At 42.3% G+C, this 25,603-nt stretch overlaps 1 protein-coding gene across 2 annotated transcripts; it reads right to left on the bottom strand.

Annotated features, from left to right (window-relative positions):
* Positions 1-439: 439 nt before the first annotated feature.
* C1H8orf76 (chromosome 1 C8orf76 homolog) lies at positions 440-25,603 on the bottom strand. 2 transcript variants are annotated; one of them, XM_036750075.1, is made up of 8 exons: positions 25,347-25,603; positions 19,376-19,471; positions 18,594-18,737; positions 14,074-14,558; positions 12,756-12,888; positions 6,204-6,293; positions 5,253-5,379; positions 440-528 (listed from the first exon to the last, which is right to left on the bottom strand). In XM_036750075.1, the coding sequence occupies exons 1-8, from the start codon at positions 25,470-25,472 to the stop codon at positions 506-508; spliced, it is 1,224 nt and encodes a 407-aa protein (XP_036605970.1). In that variant the 5' UTR covers positions 25,473-25,603; the 3' UTR covers positions 440-505. The 2 variants fall into 2 exon arrangements, with proteins under 2 accessions (XP_036605970.1, XP_036605972.1); XM_036750077.1 differs by lacking the exons at positions 440-528; positions 5,253-5,379 and having other exon boundaries at positions 6,069-6,293.

Raw genomic sequence — 25,603 nt, 5'->3', positions numbered from 1 at the left:
AAAGATCCCATAACAAGAGAAACATTTTAAAGCTATCATATGACTTTTAATTTAGATATGAAGATTTTCAAATAGGACTACTGAACACTAATACGGGTTACTGAAGTTTGGGAATCTTCCTTTTTGGAAGCCTTTAAAAAGATAACCAATTCTCTTCTGCTTGAGACAGCTTAACACAGAGGGGCTACATGACTTAATATCCCTTGTGGTCTTATGGTCCTCTTTCTCTCTCCTGTGTAAAAGTTCATCTCAGGTTTAATCAGACGCTCTGAATGAACTCTGGACGAAAACACTGACATATTTAGCTTTTGCTGTTCAAATAAGAGCCTGAACCGATTTCCTTATAAATAGCTTCAACCTACTGGCTGAGGAAATAAGATGGCGGTCTAGCACACGGCGTTTACTGCTTTGAAGGCAATACAGATAAATGTAGTGTGCAGCCTGAAATCCTCTAGCACCCTCTCAAGCTCACTCAGCAGTAGATATATTCAGCATCCTTGATGAGTCATTCCACTGGAGCACTGCTGTCTATAAAAGAGGGGAAAAAAAGTCTGGTTGTTCATAGGTGGTAGTATTTTCCTCCCAACCCACAAGACCTGGGCTTGCAGGTCTTCAATTGATGGTTCTGAAGACTCCTACTCCTCAGATCACACACAGGTGGAATCCAGAAGGGGAATTATCTTGCCCAAAGTAGGTGCTTAACATTTATTACTAACAACATATTTTATTGATTGGTTGAAGGGCCACAAATGTGACTGGGTCCTGCAGAGAAGGTCCCTGACCACCAAAAAAGTGCCGATCTTAGGAATGTGCAGGAACTAAAGGCGGTTTCTTGTCTGCTGGCAAGTATGCCCACCATGGCCAAAGTCCTCAGGGCTACAGATAAGGTTGTAAATTCAAGCTGACCTAGATTCAGGCCGAGTTACAAGAATGCCTCCAGTTAAACATGTCTATCTTTTCTCCCAAACCTGCTACTCTTCTCCCCATCCCTCAAACTTCATTATCATCCTCGACTCCTGTCTGATGCAGCAGAAAGACTCCTGGATTTTAGAGAACCTAGTTTAAATCCTGGCTCAGCTACTTATTACCTGTGTGACCTCAGTCAAGTCACCTACTGCTCTTGGCTGAAGGCGGAGGGTTAGACAAAGTGACCTCTAAGGTCCTTTCCAACTCTAAATCTATAATCCTATGGTCTTTCTCCCCTACCCCATGTCCAATCAGCTACCAAGTCTTGTCAACTCTACCTCCTGTATTGACTCCCACTGCCATCACCCTGGTACAACCTGTTGCCTTTCTTCTAGGCTACTTCAATATCCTCCCAGCTGGGCTCCTTGCCTGTACCTCTTCCTCAACAAACCGTAACTTTAACAGACCCGTAGAGTCATCAGTGTGGACACTCCCTTCATCCTAACCCACCTGTATAAACAGCAACCCATCTATGCCTTCTCATCCTGTGTGATCCTTGCCTACGCTCCTCCAGAGACCCTCCCTCAAGGACCTAGTCAGTACGCTGGAGGTCTGGGCCTTGAGTCATCTGTAGGTAACTGTGTGACACTTGGGCTGGCATCCCTTGCTCTCGCCACATGACTGAGCTGATTCTCTTTAGAATCACACACCTCAGGATGTTGTTTTTACTACTTTCTCTGTCACTTTTGCACCTTACTACCTGCTTAATCTTAATCTGATTATATCAGTCCTCTGTTCAAAAAGCTACAAAGACTCCTTTCTTGTCTCTTATTTTTTTTTTGGAGGGGGGAAGGCAGGGCAATTGGGGTTAAGTGACTCACCCAAGGTCACACAGCTAGTGTGTCAAGACCTGAGGCTGGATTTGAACTCAGGTCCTCCTGACTCCAGGGCCGGTGTTCTCACTGCGCCACCTAGCTGCCCCTCCTTGTCAACATCTTATAGTTGACCTAGTTTAAACACATCCATGTTTCCCCTAGCTTCAAAAAACCTCACTCATTTGACCCATCCCTGCTAACTAGTATCCTATACCTCTTCTCCCTTTTGTGGCCAAAATCCTTGAGAAGGCCATCTACAATCACTGCCTCTATTTCCTTTCCTCCCATTCTCTTAACTGTCTGGCTGACTGCAAATATCTTTGTTCATCTGAAACTGCACTCTCCAAAGTTATGAATGACCTCTGAATTGACAAATTTAATGACCCATGACACTGTTGATCACCCTCTTCTCTTTTATGACACTGTCCTGGTTTTTCTCCTGTATGACTGTTTCTTATCAGTCTGTTTTACTGGATCGTCATCCAGTCATGCTCACTAAGCACAGGTGTCCCCCAGTGCTGTGTCCTTGGTCCTTTTCTCTTCTCCCTCTATGCTATTTTTTCTTGGTGATCTCATCACCTCCCAAAGATTCAATGATCTCTAAGCAGATAATCCTCAGATCTATTTCTCTGGTCCTGACCTCCAGCTGCCTACTGGACATCTTGAAATGAGTGTCTTATAGACATCCTAAACTCAACATGTCCAAAGTTGAACTCATTATCTTTCCCTCAAAACTCCTCCAAACTTCCCTATTGCTGTTGAGGTACCACCCATCCTTTCAGTCACCTGGGCTCCCAACCTAGCCTAGGTGTCATTCCCAGCACCTCACTCTCACTCCCATCATCCAATCATTGCCCAGCCTGTCAACTATACCTTAGTAATATCTCCTATATACATTACTTTCTCTCCTCTGACACTGTCACCATCCTGGTACAGGCTCTCATCATCTCATGCCTAGAATATGGCAACAGGTGGCTTGCTGGTCTCCCTGCCTCAAGTCTTTCCCACTCCCGTCCACTTAGTTGTCAAAGTGTTCTTCCTAAAGCATAAGTCTATTTCACCCCTCTATCCAAATAATCTCCAATGGCTCCCTATTGCCTTCAAGATCATACATAAAATCATGTGTTTGGCTTTTGAAGTTCTTCATAACCTGATCCCTTACCCACCTTTCCAGTCTTCTTACACCTTATTCCAATGACTCTCACCTCCTTATTCCACCCCGACTGATTTCACTGACTGTCCTCCATGCCTAGTATGCTCTCCTTCCTCATCTTGGGCTTTATTCAATTCTCATCCAAAATCCCACCTTCTTCGAGAAGCCTTTCCCAGTCCTCCTTAACATCAGGGCCTTCCCCCTTGAGAGTTTCTCCAATTTATCCAGCATATATACTGACTGCATATAGCCCTCTCCCCTAGTTGGGAACTCTTTGGGGGCACGGTCTATTTTTGCCTTTCTTTGAATCTCCAACACTTAGCACAGCGACTGCCCCTTGGAAAGTGCTTGATAAATGCTTCTTCACTTGATTCTAAACCTTTTTGTTTATTTACATAAATCGTTCCAAACTCTTTAGTTTGACATCATTCAAGGCCCTCCATGAGGAAGACTCCATCCACCTTTCCAGTCTTTTATCATGCCACTCCTTCCTAGTCAAATAACACTATTCGACATTCCCAGAATACTAGTCTACTATACATCATTCATTTGGAATAGACCCTCTCTGAACATAGCTGCTAGTTGAAATCCCTACTGATGATGCCAAGGCTAAATTTAAATATCATTTTCATTAGGAATCCATCCCTCTAAAATTATGGAAGAGATTGCGAAAGGATGGTTTGAGAAAACTTCATGAGGGAAGTAGTGGTAGTCATTAGGTGCTAGAATGGGTTCACTATGTATAAAACATGCTAGATTAAGCTTATCCGATTTTTTTTTGTCAGTATTACTAGACTGATACAATGAAAATGCCATAGACAACACACCTGCATATTTTAGCAAGGCATCTGACAACTTCTCATACTACACTGAAAAGATGGAGATTTGACATGAATGATGGTATAGTTAGATGAATTCAGAAGTAACTGAACAAACACATCCAAAGCATTCTGATAAAGGGACTGACAGTTGCCTGGAGAGTGGCCTTTAGCAGAGGGCCTCCAGGGTTGGTGTTCAGTCCTAATCTGTTCACCATTTTTATTGACTCGGATAAATCTGAAGGTAGCATTTCTCTGAAGCACTCACAGCCTTGGCAGCATCAGGTTGGTAACCACATAATTTCTTTTCCCCCAGCACTCATGCCATCTCTGAGATTGCCTCATTGCCTCACAGGAATGGTGCTTAAAATTCAGCTCTTTATCCTCCAGTTCTACCAGCTCCCCCTAGTCCACCACGGCATGATTCTACTCTCATGTGCTTTCTTCCTACATTTTCCCACCCTAGGCTACATCTACTTTTTTCTATTATCTTTCTCCCTGGCCTCTGGATGCATCCGTCACAAAGTACATAGGATCACGCACATTCATTCGGCCTGTTACCCAGTGATAATATCAAGTAGTAGGACAGAAGAAAGGATACATATGAATATCATGACACTGTAAGATTCCACCAATGGTGGGTTAGGAAAGTAGGGTAATACCTTATATCACAAAGGCTATGTTTCTATGATACTTTTTCAGAAACTTCATTATCAGAAATAAAAACAATAAAGACACTGGAATGTGGTCCAGGCAAGAAGGGGTATGAAAAATACTGTTAAAGACAAAAACAGCATCAAATATGCTAGAAAATAGAAGCTCCTTGTCCTCAGGCTCCAGATGCTGGTGCAGCTGGGGGAAGAGGAAAAGGCCTCAGAAGGAGGAAGCCCTAACTGTGGGAGAGCATGGTGGGCCCTAGTCATGGTTCTGCTAGCCCCAGAATGTCCCAAGAATAAATTTCTAGAAGCTGCCCCCCACCAGTCCCTCTTCTTCCCCTTCATCCCAGTTCTATCCACTCCTCCACTAAGAACAATGATCCTTCATCATTCTAAAATAGAGCTTCCTAACCTTTTTTAAATTTCATGAACCCTTTAGACAATTTGGTGAAGGTTATGGACCCCTTCTCAAAAATGTTTCTAAATGCATAAAATAAAATACATGATTGGAAAGAAAAATAATTATATTGAAAAAAATTAAATATTTTAAAAGTTCTCATACCCTAGAAGTCAGGAACTCCTGCCCTAAAAGGATCAAATCAGGTTTCTTTTCAGGAGCAGCCTTAAGGGTAGGGCCTGAAGGAATTTTAAAAAACCTTCCCTTGCCCTGAAAATATCTCTTATTAACTAGGCTGAAATTTAGTAAGACAAAACAATTATTAGATGTGAGGCTGAAAATGTCAAAAAAAAAAAAAACAAAACCAAACAAACCCCAAAACAAAACAAAACCTCATTCACACGAAAGGGTAATCAGTTAATGAACAAGTACAGATGCCAACTATACCTTCCCTGTTTTGATGGGGAATAGAGCACTGGGTGCCTGAAGTACAGCAGAAGTGTCCGAACCAAGAAGAGAAGGATGAAGACAAACTTCGATTTCCCTCAGACCTGCCCTGTTTATCTTCAACTGCCTAGAAATAGAAGCAATACAGAAAGGTATTTTGTCTGCTTCTCTTGATTTATAAGGCTTTTTTGTCTAACACAATTCTGCCATAAAAAGTGCTCTGGTCTTGTGTGGCTGAAAGAATGATAAAGATGATAATCTACTATCATCAAGGTTTTCAATGTCGTGTTTCAGTTTCTCCCACTCAGTGTTTCCTGGTTTGCTGAACTCTTAAGATCTTAAGCAATGCAGACCACCAAACTGCTGGCGAGGGCACAAGAACAGTTTTGAAAGAGCCTGCTGTCCAGAGGTCTTTTTTAAGTACAGTAATGAAGATTAAAGTTGGTTCACAAAAACAAGCCAGGGACATCTGTGGTAAAAGAAATTAAGTAATGCATTGTCATGAGCCTTCCAGACTTGGGCAGTACTGGGCACTGTCAGTTAACTCACTGGTGCTGAATAACATGAATTTTCTCAAGGTTTTCAAGGAAGGGCTTAAAATTCAATACTTAATAGAGTAAATGAAAGTTCTAAAACTGACAGAAAATTCTAAAACAAACCAAAAAAGGACATGAAATACAATGGAAATAATCTTGGGGGTTGGGGAGTGAGGTTAGTTACTTTACAAAAAAAGATAAAAAAAAATTTAATTTGCTATGTTTCATTTTATGCCACAGGCCCAGATGAAATAAAAAAAGATAATCCAGAACAAGATTTTTTGGTGTGTTTTGTTTTAATGGGCTGCTAAGGCGAGATGCATATCTCTGTGTGAAACAGATTTTCAAAGGGACATAAATGGTCTTTGATCTTTCTGAACCATTTGTCTTCAAATTCTTTGGAAGATGCGATTACCAAGGCAGTCAAGGCTTCAGAGCCTACACATTTCACCTCTGTATGAACTTCATCTTTTATTTTTTCTGGAATGAGATCTTCTCTCATAACCTGCAGAAGAAAAAAAAAACACACAGTCCCTATAAAACAGGCAGCAGACAGACACAGGAGAGAAGAGACTGTGAACTACTGATTTAAATACTTCCAAATGAGAGCAGAAATGGGGACATTTCCAACCAGACATGCTCATTCTTTTGTGCTGATGGAAAGCTTCCTTTTTAGTTCCACAATGTTCTTGTTTACATCTCAATCTCACCTCCCCCGGGAAAGTGCCATTAAAATGGACCAGACCAGTACTGGGATTCAGTTCTCACAGAATAACGGTCTAACCTTTCTGTATCAAGCACATTCTGCCGGTGGAAATAGAATTCAAGGTCCTTCTCACACCTAGTCAGACCATGAGAGAGGTGTTGTAGGGAAGAATCTTGTTGCCTTTTGGGATTAAAATTTATTCTAGGTGTTGTTCTGTTAGGACGTGAAAATGTGCCAGTGCTAGGGAGACAGATGCCCCTCTAAGTAAATGCTAAACCCAGAATAAGTGAGAAACAAGGAACACAAGGGGATAATGTATATAATTGGGGGAAGGGAAACTGAACAATGCCTATGCAGAACATAACGAGGACACGCTACTGCTCCCTACTGGAGAAAAGCAGGTCCACCCAGATGCTATTTGGTTATGTCCTCAAAACGCTGGGTTGGACTTTGGACCACCTTCTCTGTAGGGCCTTTGCAAAGGTAGTTGGTAGGAAAAATAAATTAGCCTCAAGGCAACCATAAAGTCCCAGCTGTTGACCAGTATATATGATTATATTTGCTACAATGTGCAAAGAAATCTTAAACCATTTCATACCCTATGGAATCAACCAAGCCAAGCAACATCAAGTAAAACTAAAAAAAAAAAATTACCTTAATATTTTCAATAAGTGGTTGTAAAATGAATGAAAATTCTAAAATACCAGTTGCACAAGCAACTCATTAGGAGAAATGCTTCAAATGGCCTTAAACTGTTGTTTGAAGCAAAAGCAAGTGCAGTGAGTGTCTAAATCCAGCACTAAATAATTTCCCCCTTCTAAAGAACAGGAGGTGAAGTACCACTTTTTAAGAAATCTTTAAAGAACTACAAGATAGTTTCTGCCTTCAAGAGGCTTAGAGTCTAGTTTAGAAAACAAGATAAGCCTGCTCTTGGACAGACTCTAGAATCTTCCAGATCATGCCTTACACATACGCCCCAATAACCCTTCCCATTCACTACCACTGCCCCAAACACACCCCATCCTCCAAAAATCCCTCAGAATGCCCATGACCTTACAGTTTCAACCTCTGCTCATATCCCTAAGCCTTTCTCTTTCTCTTCCTCACCCACCCCCAAGAGACATTACCAAAGTCTTTGATGACTAAGGGAAAAGATTCATGTGAAGCAAGGAGCTGGACTGGATGATTGTACCAGGCCCCTTCCGGCTGAAGGATGTTCTGAGTCTACACACCACACACACACACACACACACACACACACAGTCAGCATATGCTAAATGCCAAATGAGTGGTAGGGACAGTTAGTGCTGGAGATCACAGAAGAAGCAGAAATTATTGTGGACTGGAGTTGTTTTATGGAGAATATGAAGCTGGCAATGAACTCTGAAGACCAGGCTGGCTTCACACAGGTAGAAGGGAAGCCAAAAACCTTCCAGCTGAGCAAAGGGACTGGCAACGACCAAAGGCCACAGAGAAAAAGGCACGAGGAACATCTGAGAAACACATGGATTAGTCTGATGTAGGTAACGTGTATGAGGGAAACAGGAGAAACCAGGCAGGAGTTGGATTTGGTGGGCCTTGAATGCTGTGCAAAGGAGGTGGGGCTTTGTTCCTGTAGATGATAAGCTGATACAAATTTTTTAAAAGGAAAGTAATTTGACCAAAGCAGTATTTTAAAAAGGCTTATTTGGAACAGTTTTCAGAATGGATTAAATTATAGACTGTATGCAGGGAGACTGCATAATGTATCACATATGTATATTATAGGATGTTTTCATATACACATATATAAAAATAATAGGATATTATAATAACCTAAGAGGTATGAGGACCCAGATTAGGGAAGAGTAGCCATGAAAATGGAAAAAAAAATGTCTGGGGAAGACAGACATTGAAAAAAATTCATAATAACCCATAAAAAGGAAAACTCCACAATGACTGACTGAATACAAATGATCAGAGTACAGGAGGAAGCAGAGAGGACTCTGCAGTGCCAAGCTGGGGTAGCAGGAGATACAGGGAAGCCAGGAGAAAGACCCACTTGTCTTTCATTCACTCAATACTTACTGATCACCTACTATGTGCAAGGTACTGTCAGGGATATAAAAATGATTAAGAGTCCATCCTAGGGATATCAGTTTTAAAAATTCTTACACATAAAGTGATGGTGAGACATCCAAAAGGGAGTGTCCAGCAGACAGCTGGAAATGGAAGACAAAGCCAGAGGCAGTTACTTGAGGGATGACAGCTGAAGATGCTAGCACTTGAGCCTTCTAAAAAAGAGGAAGAGCAGAAAGCTGAACTTTGGGGACAAGAATCTTCCATGCCTACATGGAAGGAAGGTAGGCTAGGTCTATTTATTTCTGTGATAAAAATGCCGATAATGCTAAAATAATTGACTTGTATACAGCGCTCTGAGTTGCACAATAATCCTATGAGCTAAAGGCTGCAGCTATCACCCCCTGTGATGCCAATCAGTGATTAAAGACCTTTCCCACCCACTTAATAGACCTCAGGTGGGGCCAATTAAGGCAGGGCTTTACTTACTAGGCACTAAGCCTCAGGCCCACACCCTCTTGCTGATTGGGCATGAAGCCTTCAGGCCCTAAAAAGAGTATATACACTCAGAAGGTAGCCATTGAGAATTCACAAGTCAGAAGCGAGGATTCAGAATCCAGCCCAAGGAGAAGTAAGAACTCTGAGAGGACAGAGCTGCAGAAAAAGCGCAGAGTGGAAACCAGGGAGCTTCAGAGACCAGAGAAGTGAGGGGGAGAGAACACAGGCAAGCAGACAGTTAGGATTCTTGAGTGTTTATGGGAAGGCCCCAGCAGGGAGGAAGGTTGCAGGATGACTTGGTTCCTTGCTATAATACTGTGTTGTGATTTCCTTGCAGCTACATTGAGGTGGGCTTACTGGTTTCGGAATACAATTACTGCTATATCAAATTGGAGTTGTCTTGGGAGTTGATCCTCTGGTGTCTAAATAAATGTTATACTTCCTCTGCCTTCAACCTAGACAGTTTTTCGTACTTTGCGATTCCGAACCATACAGGCATCTTCATGGTCATCCTCAAGGTCATGAATCTTGCCTTCCTGATACACCCCCATTCTACGGAAGCACAAACTGGGGCTCCAAGAGATTCAGTGATTTGCCCAAGTTCACAGGTCTAGTTAGTATCTAAAGGCAGGATTTGAGCCCAGGTCATCTAATTCCTACCACTCTATCCATTATGTCACACTGCCTCTCTTATTTGTAGTCAAGGCTCAATTATCCATGTTAATAGAAACTGAAATAGGAGAAATAAAAGCTACTGGAAGGCTATTTATTTTACTTCTTAAATGATATCTCTGGAGGGCAGCGGTGTCTTTACTTTAGAGGCAAATAACCATTCAGAGAATGTGGAGTTGCAAGAACCCAGGCAAACATACAAAGAAAGAAACTTGGTTCAATCAGAACATGTCATACCAAATTATCCTATTTCCTTTCTCCACAGCATTATGAGAATGGTTGATGAGGAAATACAGCAGACTGTTATCTGGATTCTAGGTACATGACAATGTTTCTCAAGGTATCTTTGTATACAGATAAAGAAATGTGGGAAAGATAATATTGTACATTAAAATGGATTCTTAACTTGTTCTACCAGTTATTCAAAAGATACCAATACATACCAGTAATCTACCAGTAATCCAAAGATTAATGATTAAGGAACCTGAGACCAATTGCGAGGGAGGTGCTGTCATGTTCAATTTTTTTTAATCAATTATTGACTGAAAAGACCTCGGCCATTTGCTGAGAGCTTCCTTTTGTTCCCTCCTCCTCCTCAGATCACATCCCTTGGATGCCTTCTACCACTATCTCTTCCTCCACTCCAGTCTCACAGGAGGAGGTGGCCCTTCTTCCGACAAAGCGTTCCCACTGCAAAGTAGGAAGACAAAGTTTGTCTGACAAAGGTTAGACAAAATGATCCCACTCCATCCGGGCTCCTCCAGCAGGATGCCTGCTCCTTATCATCCCCTCGCTCTCCGGTCTGCTTCCCTCCTGCGTCCCTATCCTCAGAAACCCTCGCTCGATCGACTTGTATCCCAGACAGCCCTCACCATCGTTCTCTCCTCCCTTATGCAGCTAAACTCCTTGAAAAGGCCTTCTACACTCCGTCTCATTTTCCCTTCCCTTCCTCTCATTCTCAACTCCCTACACTCTAACGTCATCTCTCAAACAAAACTGCTCTCTCCAAAATTACCAGTGATCTCTAAATTGCTAAAGTCTTTTTTCAATCCTTCTCTTTACTGACCTCTCTGCAGCATATGACCCTGTTGATCATCCTCTCTGCTCCATACCCTCTTCTCTAGAGTTTCACAACACTGCTCTCTCCTGGTCTCCTCCTACCTGTCTCACCACTCCTTACAAGTCTCCTTTGCTGGATCTTCGCCTAGGTCAGGCTAGCTATTGCAAGTATCCCCCAAGGGGCTGTTCTGCGCTCTCTTCTCTTCTCCCTCTATACTATTTTGTTTGGCAATCTCAGCAGCTACCATGGATTCAATTATCTCTATGCTGAAAATTTTCAAATTGAATTATCCAGCTCTAACCTCCGTCCTCACATTTCCAACTGCCTACTGGACGCCTAGAACAGGATATCCCCTAGATAACTTAAACTCAACATGTCTAGAATTAAACTCATATTCTCCCCAAATCCTGCCCTCCCTTCCAAACTTCCCTATTCACAGCATTCTTCCACACAACCTAAGCATCATCCCCACTCTTAATTCTCTCACCACCCCCATATCCAATCTGTTACAAGACTTGTCCATTTTAACTTTGTAACATCTTTTCTATGCTCCTCATTGTCTCCTCTGCCACTGCCTCCACCCTGGCGAGAGCCATCACCATCTCAGGCCTGGATTACTGCAAGAAACCAATGAGTTTCTCTGCCTCAAGTCTCTCCCACCCTAGTCCAGCCTCCACTTGGCTGTCAAATTAATCTTCCTAAAGCTCAGGTCTGATCATGTCATCTCGCTATTCAATAAACTCCAGGAGCTCCCTATCACCTCCAGGATTAAAAATAAAATCCTCTGCTGTTCAAATCCTTCATAACCTGACCCCTCACCTGGCTTTCCAGTCCCTCATACTTATTCATCCCTGCATCGCTTGTGACCAAGTGATACTGCCTGCTCCTCAAACAAGACACTATCTTTAGACTCCACACATTTTCACCAGCCTTCCTCCATGCCCGAAACTCTCTCCCTCATCATCTTCTACCTTTCGCAAAGAGTGTTTTCTGATCCCTCATAATGTTAGTGCCTTCCCCCGCTGATGACTTCCAACGTATCCTGTCTAGATCTTTGTACAAAGCAGTTTTCAAGTTGTCTCTTCCATTAGTCTGTGAACCCTTGGTGAGGAGGGACTGTCTCTTTCCTTTCTTTGTACCCCCAGCACTTAGTACAGTACCTTGCACATAGCAGGCACTTAAAAAATGCTGACTCATTGATTGACCAAAGGAACTATGGCTCTTTAGCCTAGAAAAGAAAATCCTTAGGAACTGACCGAAGGCTTCCTTCATTTGCTCTAGCAGATGCTGTCTGAGGAAGACAAAACATGCATACACAACATTCCTGTTATATGGCATGGAAGTGGGAGGGATGCTCAAGCCCCTCGAAGCAACTTCTTATTCCAGTGCAAGTAAGAAGGGTGGATCGTTTGTATCATTAGGAAAAAGAGAAGCTAAGCACTAGATATGAAAAGTACTTGTTATAAGCTGTTGATAGTGAAAGGGGACTGGACATAATGCACTGCTAGAAAGGAAGGGTGGCAGTGACAAGAGGCAGATTTCCGTTCACTCTAAGGAAAATGTTTCTAACAAGGAGAGCCAGTAAAAATGCAACACAGTGCTTCATGAGCACAAAGAGCCAACCCCTATTACCATCTGTCCAACCTGCAAGGAAGCACAAGCCTGAGTCGGGGCAAGGTCAGTGCGGTTGGCCTCTGAGGCTCTTCCAGTGAGGACAGTCAGTGCAATTTATAGAGTCCCCAAACAGTATTTCAGTCAATGGTCTCTGATGCTATTTCCCTAGACCTGTTCTGGAGCTATCATGATGGCAAGCTTTGCAGGACAGTTTGGGTCACAGCGGTAGAGGGAAACTGACAAGAGAAGGTTCTTCTCTGGAACTGAAATGATTGTGAGCCACCTGCACTGTCTCTCCCAAGGAGGCCCCGTCACGACCCAATGCAGAGCAGCTGCCCCCACGTTAGGGGCACACTCACCTCAGAAATCAGCAGTAAAGTTTCTTCTTCAAAGCCGAATCCTTTTAATCTATCTTCAATTTCCTCCTGAGCCCTGAAATTCTTCTCCAAAGCAAAAGATGTTTGCTGAGACTGAGTGAGCTGAAGCAAAAGCCTGAAAACCACAATGGGCCAACAGACAGGTTAGAGGTTCTCTAAGTGGGGTGGCACAAAGAGCTCGTTTATATTCACTTAGGGAGTAATCCTGTTGTTGAGTATTACTTAGAAATCATCATCACAGGGATAGATGGATAGGTTAGATATGAATGATTTCCTAGAGCTGCTTTTTCTCTTTTACTTCGCTGGCTGGCCTTTTAGACTCACTGCCTCTAAACTGGATATACTACCATTTATGAGGAATACTATTTAATGGGGCAAATACCCTTATGATAGCTCACTGCTACTTGGAAACAACATGGATTAATGCCTATGACTTTAGGTGTTGTCTTTATTTTCTAATACAGAAACCAGGACGGAAGAGAGCCCAACCCTACCAACTAAGAAACTCTGAATGTTTTAGGCTTAGCCCTGTAAAGGTAATGTAGAACTTGCTGAGCAGATATATAAATATATATTCCCTGTGAAGTTCTTCAGACTGTGTTTTTTTGTTTTTGTTTTTTAGAATACTTCTGACTTCTTTTTTTTAAAAAAAGCATATTCTTGTATAGTAACATAAACCTAGGAAGCAATGTTTCATCAATCATAAAAAGCACAAGTACCAAATTATCTTTTTTCTTTTGAATTTATATGTTTTAAGGAGACCACAGGCTTGAATTCCCAAGGGGTAGATCTTCTAGCCCCTCTGCAGAGTGAGCTAAGGGTGATCTAGTCCCATTATTGTGGATACAAACAACAAGAGAGTTGGGCATTTAATTTTCCTAAAAGAAGAGCACACACTAAAAAGAATTACCTCCGCATAAAAACAATCCTTCATCTGCTTTTTCAAAGCCACTCTCAACTGTATAATGGGATAAATTTGACATTCAGTTTTCTTTTCTCAATTCTCACAGATTTATCTCAGAGAGCAAGACAAGCTGTGTTCTCCAGGCGGCGTATCCTTTCATTCTCATGGATCAAAATAACACCGGTGGTGTGAGCTGCATAACAGAGGGGCATTTTACTGTCCCTCTTTCTCTCAAAACTAAACTGAATATCCTTTTGAAGCCCTGCGCTGATTAGAGCTAAAGCAAAAGCCTGAAAATCACAATGTGTCGATTGATAGGTATATACTTATAACGCAGAACAGAAAAGCCTTTCTCTGACAGCAATATCCTGCCTTTTTTATTCATTCTTAGCTTACCTGGCTCTGACAAAGGAGGCACAAGCCTTCACTTGAGTCTCTGCCCATACTGCAGGTGCAAAGGACTGAAATGCCAGACAGAACGGGGTCTCTGGTGCCACAGGCCGCACATCACTGACAGAGTTTTCACTTTTCTGGATGAGGCTACCACTTGTTTCCATAGAAAAACCAGAGTCTCCATTCAAAGTTTTGGAAAAATGTAGAGAAGGATCTTTTTTTGATAATAGGAAGGGGGATTTGAATTCTTGGTCACTTGACATAAAACTGTTTTCTTTCTGAGATGAAGTAAATGAAGTTGAGAGAGCTAGTCCAAGACTCAGGTAAGCCTCTGCAAGCTTAGCCCAATTCCAAGGATTAAAATGATGCAAAGAAATCAGTTTTTGTAGGCATAGTATTGTTTTCTCTATGTTCTTCAGACTTGAATAAATAGTGAGTTGGAGGTAGAGTACAGCAGTTAAATGGTCACTATTCGTGGCTCCATTCCCCTGAAAACCAAAAGATTAAAAATATTAAATTGCAGAATAGCTTGAAACTTGGGTAAACTGAGGCATTTTTCCCTGTAATAACATCAATTCATAATAATGAGCAGTATTTGTCAAAGTTTATGGGAAATTAAGTTACACATATTTCAACCATCCTACAGTACTTTTTAAAGCTACAAGCTTAGACTAATGTATGCGAACCAACAGAATATTCACCAGCTTCCCCGCACGTCCTAACGTCGGGAGAAACCATGTAATAACCAGCATTGGTAGCCTGAAGAAATTTAGTACTAGAAGCTGATTACAATTATGGCTTGTATTTTCAATTTCTACTATAATTCTTTATTGATCAAAGCCTGATTTCTTGCAGACTTGGACAAATTTCAGGCCCTGGGTCACTGGTTACTTTGCATGGCTATATTAAAACATAAATGGTTAATTCCTTGAGGATTTGAGCATATTCTAGTTCAAATTCTACTTGGCTTATACTTCTTAAGCAGGATAGCCCTGAAGCTCTCAGTGCTTCCCGATGCATAATTGAATCCAAATGCCTTCCTTAGTAACTGTTATTGAGGTCAATTATTCTTGGCCAGAGATAGGGCTGCTTGGCCTCCCCCAAAACACAAACTCTTTCCTAAGTTAGCTGACAGAAAGTCTTTCTATGTTGGGGCCACCACTTCATACCATAGCAAGTCCCATCTTTGCCTATGGAGGAAAATATAAACCCTCTTCCTCTCAGATAAAGAAAAATTCAATATGAAGGCATGAATGTCTGACGGCAGTTACCTTTACACTGATCTTAGGTCTTAGAAATGGAGCTAGCTTTAACGGTCCCACTGTCACACTCTCACCCATAAAATGTGCATTAAAAAAGCAAGTCTGTGGTCCAGGAAAGCTGTGTAGGTAAGTAAAAGACTGAAGGGGTCACATTATGTATGTATAGGAATATGTCATTTTAAACTAGCTCTCTATGCCAGAGCATCCATTATTCTGGAATGTGAATCATGCCCTCCTCATATACAGTATGTGTACAATGAAGGAAGGCACTGTTACCCTAGTACCCTGACACCAACAAGATGAGTCAGACAACACTGTGGACCAGGAACTGCGCTCAGTGATGTGGATACAAAGAAAAACATGCAGTTCCTACCCTCAAGGAACTTGCATTCAAAATGGAAGGCTACATAAAAATAACCATGTACATACAAGACACACACAAATTTGACAGAAAGTAATCTCAGAAGGTACAAGCAGTACAGGGGACTGACAAAAGAACTCCTGCTGAACTCAGTATTGAAGGAAGCCAGGAACTGGTGAGAAGGGAGAACATTTGAGGAATGGCAGGTGGTGGGTGACAGTGTATTGTGTGCAAGAAACAGTAAACAGGTCAGTGTAGACAGAACAGGTCAGTATAGACAGACAAGACCCTGCACAGAGGTAAAAAAGGACCAGATTGTGAAGGGCTTTAAACGCCAGAGAGATCTATATTGGATACTGGAGGTAAAAGGGAGCCACGGGAGACGACAAGGTCATCTCTGCCCTTCAGCAGCTGGGTGGATGCAGGACTGGAGTGGGGAAGCAGCTTGACTTAGGGAGACCAATTCTAAGGTTACTGCGATAATCTGAGAGGGGATGAGGACTTCTAAGAGGACGGGCAATGAGTGAGTGAAGAAAAGGGGATATAGAAAAGCTGTAGAAATAACAAGACTCAGCAACAGACCAGGAACCAAGGATGACAATGAGGTATGAGTCTTGATGACTGGGGAAGGTGGTACCTTCAACAGTAATAGGCAAGTTGGGAAGAGGGGAAGGTTTGAGGGGGAAAATGAGTTCTACTTTGGACACAGTGGGCCTCTGGGACATCCGGCTGAAGATCTGGGATTCATTTTCATAACTATGTTAATTGAACCCATGAGCAGTGATGAGATCACCAACAAAGACAGCACAGAGGTTGGGCAAAGAAGTCACAGCTAGCATACGTATGGTGTTTTCTACCTTTCAACACTTCCATGGCCACCACGCTTTCTGCATGCATAAATTATGACTAGTTCTGATAGGTTTCAGGTAAACTACTCTCTGAAAGGTTATATATTCCATTAGATGATACGGATACTTCATGGCTCTTAGCAATCCTATAAATGACTGTACACGTTCTTGGAAAAATATCTGTATATATACAAAAGTATAACATTCCCTGACAGTAGCTTACTTATCCCACCTCACTAATTAAAGTTCTTCAAAGGCCAGTGGTACTAAGCACTGTATAAAAACATCTATATGTTGAATAGCAAAATTTTAAGTTTATTGTAAATCTTATCTAGAAATCAACAAACGAAGTTTTCGAAAAGGAACATCAACAGAAGGGAGAGTGTCAAAATTTTACAACCTGATGGCCGTTATTAATACAATCAAGGTACTGAACTGCCCCTACAGAATGTTTAAAAAGCCAGGAATTAAGGAGTGACTTGCAAACATTGCAAAAAATAATAGAGATGAACAAGAAACTGCAAACAGGAAAGGTCAGCATGTGCCACAGCAAAAGAGAATGCTGGGATAAAAGCAAAGAGAGTACCAAAAAAGGATATAGTTAGGGAGAAGTAAGAACTGAAGAGAAAGGGTTTGACCAAAGGAAGCCAACTGGGCAGCATCTGCTGTCCTGTCTTGTACTCCTTCCAATCCACCTGCTGTCACCTAGCATAGAGCCTGGTGAGAAGTGACCCTCATGGCTCTGACATTCCTGACATGGATATCAGTGAGATTCTAGGTGGTCTTCTACCTACAGGGTTTGCCACCCCGTACGGACCAACCTGACACTGGCCTCAATGCCCTGTGATCTAGTGGGAAGAGCCTCAGATTTGGAATGAGGAGACCTCCATTTGAATTCTCCCTCCCCATCTGCAAAATAGGTCAGACCTGCCAGGTGTAAAAGCCTTTCCTGCTTTAAGATTCTGAACAGTCCCTTGCTCCTGTTTCTCTTCTCAAATTCCAGAACTGCTACAAGTGCTAGCTATGGGCAGTCTAAGCATGGGAAAAAACTGGGATGGACAAGTATTGAGCAAAGGACAGCGAGGGAAATTTGCTAAGAGCCTTGAAGAATAATAGGGATGATGGGTCGCTAGAAAGAAGGAAAAGGAAAAAACAAAGTAGTCTGCTTATCTGTAGACTGATGAAGCTTACAGGACCATCACTCAGTGGACAAAGCACACTAGGTTCCAACTCAAAAATGAGCCCGTAATTAACACAGATTTAAAAAGTTCGAGATGCAAATGTTTTCCATGTTTTGAAGTAAATCATTTAAGGTACTACCAAAACTTCCTCTGCCTCCAGAGGCTAAGAACCTACACAATAAACAAAACACAAAACCATTACCAGGTAATGGTTAAAAATTTCTTATTAATGAAGAAATGGGATGGTTAAATCTACAAGCAAACATGCTAACCTCAGGCCTGCTAAAGTTGTCACAGCCATGACATCTAGTCCAAAAATCACAGCAATGTTTTCTCATAAACTGCTGGTGAAGGAGAAAAAAAGGACATCTATGAAATATTAAATATTGTTCTATCTTTTTCAATTTATTTAATCTCTAGACTCTTGATTATACACCAAAAGTAGTATTAAATCAGCCATAAAAGTCTTAAAAACAAAACCAAAATTGTATATAGAACTGTAAATTCAACAAACTTTTATTAAACATTAACGTTAGGTATAAGTCAAGAGTTGCCTTTCTATTTAGGAATGCCTTTTATTTAGGAATGTAGGGAAAGCAGTTAGTAAGCTGTGCTTAATGTGCTTGCCTCTAATGAGGGAAGTAGCTCTGCAAAGGTGAGGTTTTCAGAGAACTGAGGATTTTCAACATTATTCAGAAAAAAAAATGTTAGATGGAAACGATGGTATTTTGGGCTCAAACTTCAACATAAAAGTTCTACGGTCCAAAACCCACACATTTCACTAACAAGAGGCATTTTCAGGAAACTAACTCATCAACTCTGGAGAAGTGGACTTAGGAAAGACATGAAAATGACCACATACGATACTCACCAATTTCTCTGCAATCTCCAGTGCTTCCATGTGCCTTCCTAGGTGAGTTAAACATCGAGCCTGCCCTTCTTGGACGTCTCTTCTCATGGCAAAGTTGGTAGATGGCAACAGTTCAAAGCAGCTGGAGTACTCCTGAAGGGCTTTCTATGTAGGCATTTGCGTAAAATTTTTTTAAAAAAGGCATCGCAGAAAAGAACCTAGTAAAAGGTTGGTTGGTTTGTATGTTGCTTGGTTTTTTTGGCTGGGCTGAGTGTGTAGGGAGCAAAGTGGAAAGTATTTATCATTTTCATGTGACACCACCTCCCTCCCTTTCTCCCACTCCCATCTGAAAGATACCAGAGTCCAAGGTTTAAAACACACAAGATGTCAGCTCTAATGGTTACTGGAGAAGGGGTTGGAAAGAACACCTTGTTAACATAGGGAAGAGGTGGCTCCTATATCTTTAGGCAGTTCTTTACCACTAGGACACATCCACTTGTGCTGCAGGCACTCCTGCATTTGTGAGATACAGACAGACACTGGGGGAAACAGAGTCACGCAGTAATTAGAAGAACCAATCATATGTGCAGTTGGCTGCAGAAGACTAAGACCACTTAGAAACACCCAGATAAGGACTGGGATTCTGAGAACAGACACTGATAAGCAAAAACACTTTAGAAAAGGTGAAATTTGCTTCTGCACATCCTAATCTTACACATTTTAAACATATAAACCTGCAAAGTTTCCAGAAAGTGTTGATCCCTGTAAAGTACTACAATTTTCATCTGCAAGGAGATATGTACCTGAAATTCCTGACGCCGGTACGCCGAGTCACCTCTAAATTTCTTGATGGTGAGCATTTCAACTTCATCCTTGTTTTCTGTTTCCTCATAAAACCACTGGAAAACATAAAAATTTCACATGATAGAGTGAAATTATCAATTTTACCAACTATTTAAAAAAGAAAATATAACAAAAAACTAAAAACAATGTTTTTTATAATGAGATTCACAAGAAAACATTAGGTAGGCTAATAACTTTGCAGCAATGCTTTTATCTGAAGTCAAAGACAAACAAGCATACAAATATATTGGTAGCCACTCAGCTAAAAGAACTTGGTACAAAACTATATGCTCACCAGGTACCAAGTCTTTGGGCCTATGGTGTTTTCGGTAAAGGGATAGCCTGCGGCTTTGGAGTGCATAAAGAGGGAAGGAGCAGGGTTGGCAGGAATCTGAGGGAAAGAGGCAGAAGAGAACAACACAAGAAGGACTTGATTTGGATGTTTTGGACTGGATCTGAGGAAACTTTCTACCAGTGCAGAAGGGCATTGGTACAAAGTCTTAGAGGGCTGCTCTGGGGGACTGAGAAATCAAGCTGCTTGCCCAAGGTCACATGACCAATGTGTGTCAGAGGTGGGATTTGAACCCAGGTCTTCACAACTCCAAGACTTTCTACCCACTACTAGATGACTACCTCTGACACAAAATAAAAAATAGCTGTCTACATAGAGGCTGCTAGGTGGTTCCATGGTGCAGAGTATTGAGCATGGAGTCAGGAAGATCTGAGTTCAAATCCAGCCTCACACACTCACGAAATGTGTGACCCTGGGCAAGTCACTAAACCTATTTGTCTTGATTCATAGAGAAAGAAAAAAAAACACTCCAGCATTCTTGCCAAGAAAAGCTCACAAACAGTATGGTCCACAGGGTCACGAAGAGTTGGACCCAAGTGAATGACTGAACAGCAGCAACAGGAGCCTGAAGGAAGGAGGAAGATAGGAACTAGAATGAACTGTTTTTAACTTCAGTCTCATACCAAAAGCTCCTGGGCTGGAAAAATCTGATAAAAGCAGGTTTGAAATATTTTGTTAATTTCTACTGAGCCAAAATTCACTTAAGTCCTAGGATATTTCCTTTAACTGAAAGGCAACCTTGCTTCACTTTCATATCTCCTAGATCCTATAGCTGTGTTGAGGGTCCTGGTTCTTCTAACTGGCCAGGGGTGGGGAACCTGCGGCCTTGGGGCCATATGTGGCCCTCTAGATCCTCAAGTGCAGCCTTTTGACTGACTGAATTCAAAGGGCCACACTTGAGGACCTAGAGGGCCACATATGGCCTCAAGGCCGCAGGTTCCCCACCCCTGGCTGAGGCAATTTCCACAGGCAGAAATGTTCAATTCAGCTGAGTCAAAATACCCCCCAAACTATAATCTAAGGGGGTACCCACCTACTGGAGAACTGCTAAACAAATTATGGTATTTCCCATTCCATTCATATTGTATTTAATTCAAGTTATATGTAATATAATGGAACTCTTTACATTACATGCATATCATACAATGATGACAAGTTTATTTAAAAAAAAAACAACTTTGAAAGACTTTGCAACTCTGATCAATGCATGACAAACTATAATTCCAGAAGACTGAAGAAAAAACCTGCTTACCCATCTCCTGCCAAAGAGGTGATAAGTAAAATGTACCATGAGACACACACTTTTGCACATGGTCAATGTAAGAATTCTGTCTTGCTGAACTGTGCATATATTATAAAAGTTCTATTTTTTTAAATAGTTCAATGTTGAAGGAAGTATGAAAGAAAATAAATGCATGTAAAAAATTTTAAAATGTTAAATTAAAACAAATCATGAAAAAATAGAAGTAGAAAAATACCATTACAAACAACTGCTCATAGGAAAATCAAATCTGGCTTTGTTAACCTGGATGCTCCATGAATTCTATAGAACAATTCTAAATAACAAATAAATTTTTGTAACAAGGACTTTCTAAGGTTCCCATAACTTTCACACTCGAAGGGAAAAAGAAATCGTGTAGTTTGCCTTACAGCCAAGAAAAAAGAAAATGAACTTATAGTTTCTTTACAGTTTTTATGTTTGCCCTCAAATAGTAATTATCCTTAAAATAAATGCAAACTTCCAAAACAAATAGCTTGTGTATGAATAGAAGAATTCTGTTTTCCCTTCCAATCTGAGGTCTACAGAAGTATGAAGACTCAGCTAAATTCTTAAGTCTCGCTATCTCTCTCTCTCTCTCTCTCACACACACACACACACACACACACACACACAAACAACAAAAACCTAGCACTATGGGGGGGGGGAATATATGGAAAGGGCACCAGTGAATAGAAGGGGATGAAAGGATCTATAAGATGTCTCGAGAACAATTCAAAAATCCACATCTACAATGTACCCGGTACATTGTACTATGGAGAAAGAACACTGGATTTTAAGTTGGAAAACTTGGGCTGGGATCCTATCCCTTTACTAGACCTCAGTTTCCTCATCTGTAAAATAAAAGGGTAGCCTAAATCAGTGGTTTTCCACACCCCTTTCCACTCATAAAAATTGAGAATCTCACCAAAAAGCTTTTGTTTACATGGGTTAGAGCCATCAATATTTACTGTAGCAGAAATTAAAATAGTACTATTATTAAATTAAATATCATAATTAAAATAGAATTATTAATGATATTAATAATATCATAGTATTATTATGAAAATAATTTTGACTTTGACAACCCCCTACACAAGCTCTGGGGCTCTCAGATCCCACAGACCACACTTAGAGAACCACTGGCTTCTATGATGATCTCTAAGATCCTTTCTACCTTTAGATTCAACAATCCTACAATATTTGTGCGATAAGAGGGGAGTTGTGCTGAAGGGAGGGCTTGGAGCCACTCGTGAGGCTGGATATAGGGAGATGGTTGGGGGAATATCCTCCTTCAGGACTTCCTACCTGGCTAATCTCCTTAATTCTTAAAAAACAAAACAAAACAAAAAACCCTCTAATTTGATCCCTTCATCTTGTCAAGCTACCCGGCCTTTGTCTTTCCTTTTAAAACAAAACTCACAGAAAAAGCTGTGTACACTTTTACTACCACTTCCTCACCTCCCACTCAGGTCTCAACTCCAGCACTAGGACCGACAGCTCTTTTCTCCAAGGTCATCACTCAACAACAACACACAAAGGCCTTTCCTCTGCTCTCCTCCAGAACCTCAGTGCAACCTCTGACACTGCTGACCGACCCTGCCTTCTGGACAATCCAAGTCTGGCCTCCCTGGCTTTCTGTGACACTGCCCTGCCTGCTTCTCCTACCCGTCTCACTGGTTCTTCTCAGTATCGTTCATGAAACCATCCTCCATCTCCTTCACTTTACAAGTGGTGTACCCAGGGCTGGAGCCCTCTTCATCTCCTTCTCTACATTCTCCTTTAGTGAATTCATCAGCTCCTACGGTTTCAAAGATAATTTTTTTGCAGATTAATCCCAAATCTACATATCAAACCCCCACCTTTCTCCTGCTTTTCAGTCCCCAATAACCGACTGTCTCTATTGGACACCACCAGGGTGTTCCATAGGTCTCTCAAACTCATTATAATATCCAAAATAGGCCGTATCATCTTACTCTGTAAATCCAATCCTCTTCCTAATCCCCTACCTATCTTGCCCCATAAACCCTCCCCTCCCTTCTCTATTACTACAGAGGGCACCACCACCCTCCTAGTGCCCAGGTTCACAACCTACACTGGACTCCTCGCTATCTCTCAGCACCCATATCCAATCTGTTGCCAAGACTTGCCCATTTCACCTTCACAGCATCTCTTGAATAGGCTCCCTTCTCTCCTCTGACACAGCCACCCCGCTGGTGCAGGCCCTCATCACCTTAAGCTTGCATTATTGTAACAGCTGCTGGGGGGTCTGCCTCCTCACATCTCTCCACACTCCAAAACACCCTCCACTCAGTCACTAAAAGTGATTTTCCCACACTGCCAGGAGCTCCCTATTATCTCCAGCCGGACTCTGGATACAAAATCCTCTGGCATTCAAAGCCCTTTATAACCCAGCCTCCTCCTACCTTTCCAGTCTTCTTATACGTTTTTCCCCAATAGTATTCTTTGATCCAGTGAAAATGGCCTCACTTGGCTCTGGGCATTTTCTCTGGCTGTCCTCCATCCCTGAAAGCTCTCCCTCCTCATCTCTGTCTCCTGGCTTCTTTGGCTTCCTCCAAATCCCAACTAAAATCCCATCTTCTACAACAGGGCTGTCCAACCTTAGGTTTTTATTGAAACAATAGACAATATATTTTGATTTGCCATTTTAGCGAGAGCTTCGTTTACCAAAGCATTTATGTAAATTTCTATGCTTGTGTAGGCCCTAAGCTGCATTTTGGACAGCCCTGTTCTACAAGAAACCTTTCCCAGGCCCTCTTCATTTTAGTGCCCTCCCTCTTTTAATTATTTCCTATTTATCCTGTTTGTACATATTTGTCGTACGGTTTCTCCCATTAGGCTGTGGGCTCCTTGAAGTCTTTTGCTTGTTTTTGTATACTCAGTACAATGCCAGGCACTTAGTAGACACTTAATAAACGCTTACTGACCTTTGGAGCATGACCATTCTTCTGGTAGCCCAAGGTTGCAACACGGGGCAGCATCCCTTGAGTCCTTCCCTATAATCACTCAGGTACTGGTCCATTGGATACTACAGGCTCAACATCTCATCTCTCTCACATCCAGCCTGATCCAAGCACTCCTCACTTCTCATCCCACTTGCTGCGACAACCCCCAAATGGCCTCTCCATCCAGCTTCTTCCTTCTCCAACCCATTCTCCACACAGCAACAAAACTGATTCTCCTAAAGCTCATGTCTGAAGCTTCTGGGGCCCTCCCCATCCCCCGGCCCCTTTTCAGATCCTTATCATGTGTTGCCTTTCCCCATTAAAACATCAGATCATTGAGAGCAGAGTGGGCCATCTGTATTATTTTTGCCGGTTCAGTCACTTCTGCTATCGTGTGCGTTTTGAAAACGCAACTTTGTTGCAACCCCTTTGATATTTGAGGGAACATTTTGAGCCTAATCCAAGTCCGCTTCTGCTCCACTTCTACAAGAAACCGACAAGGATGAAAACTGAACAGCTTCACGCTAACTCACAAGCTGCAACTCCTCCTACCCCCGCTTCCCCAAGCAAACCTCAGGGTCTTTGCTGGGTAAAGGGCCACATTTACTGCATGTCTCCTGAGGCTGTAGGAGGTATGAGCAAAGGGCTGGTCCTAACAGTCCCCCTTCCCAAGCCCAGGGCTTCAACCTTCCCAACTAGCACACATATACAACCGTGTCACCAGTTTTTAAAATTAGGTTCCCATCTTTATTTTTTTTTTATGTCACAGCCTTTATGCCCCAACCCCACTTTCCCCATAAGCTCTGTAGGCTTTATTGCACAATTTTATACAGGGTAGTGAATGGGCCATTCGTAAATCCGGCTATAGCACAACTCTCAACGCTTAGCACAGTGCTTGGCACCTTGTGAGCGCTGAAATCATGCTTAGCTCCCTAATGCTTTGGGGATAAAACACATTGCTGTTGAGCATTTAAAAGTCTTTTGGGATCCAGCTCCACATCATCTTTCCAGGCTAATTACACCCTATTTTCTTTCACAGACTTTTCCTATCCAGTCAAACTGGCCTAGCCGCTCTTCTTCAAGTGAGACATTTCATCTCCCACCTTCACGCCTTTGTACGGGCTGTCCCCACACGTTTGCGCTCCGTCCCCACATCTACATCTTGGAACCCCCAAGTATCCTTCGAGGGGGTCTTCTTGAACAGTCTTAAATCACTTGACTTGTATCTCCGTCTTCCCGAGATCCCCGTCCCCACCCATACAGGCACACAGCAGGCGCTGCCTAAGTGCTGGTTGCTGGCCGGATGGGGGATGTCCCGGGACGAGGCAGAGGCTCGCGGGCGCCGCGTCTCTCACCTGGGGCTCGCAGCGCTTGGCGCTGTAGGCCGGCAGGGGCTCGAGCTCCCGCGAGCGCGGCCACTCCTCAAATATCGAGTCCTCGAACTCGCCACCCAGCACCGGAAAGAAAGAGTGCGGCTCCATGGACCGAGGTCAGCCAGCCGGCCGTAGGGGAGGGGAGGAAAGGGGAGGGGAGAAAAGGGGAGGGAAGAGAAGAGGAAAAGAGGTTGGGGCATGAGAGATACACATGCGCAGAGCCCCTCCAGTCTAGCCCT

This window comes from Trichosurus vulpecula, chromosome 1 (assembly GCF_011100635.1).
Source record: "Trichosurus vulpecula isolate mTriVul1 chromosome 1, mTriVul1.pri, whole genome shotgun sequence".
In the NCBI taxonomy this organism is placed as follows: domain Eukaryota; kingdom Metazoa; phylum Chordata; class Mammalia; order Diprotodontia; family Phalangeridae; genus Trichosurus; species Trichosurus vulpecula.
This window is presented reverse-complemented; position numbering and strand designations above follow the sequence as displayed.

What these genes read in the sequence shown, in the direction of transcription:
- C1H8orf76 (XM_036750075.1), bottom strand. Translation starts at nt 25,472, where the DNA reads ATGGAGCCGCACTCTTTCTTTCCGGTGCTGGGTGGCGAGTTCGAGGAC. An exon ending in TGGAGATTGCAGAGAAATTG is followed by an intron (nt 14,559 to 18,593) that starts GTGAGTATCGTA and finishes TTTGGTTTTCAG; the next exon opens with GGGAATGGAGCCACGAATAG. An exon ending in CTGAAGCCTTGACTGCCTTG is followed by an intron (nt 5,380 to 6,203) that starts GTAATCGCATCT and finishes TTCTATTTCTAG; the next exon opens with GCAGTTGAAGATAAACAGGG.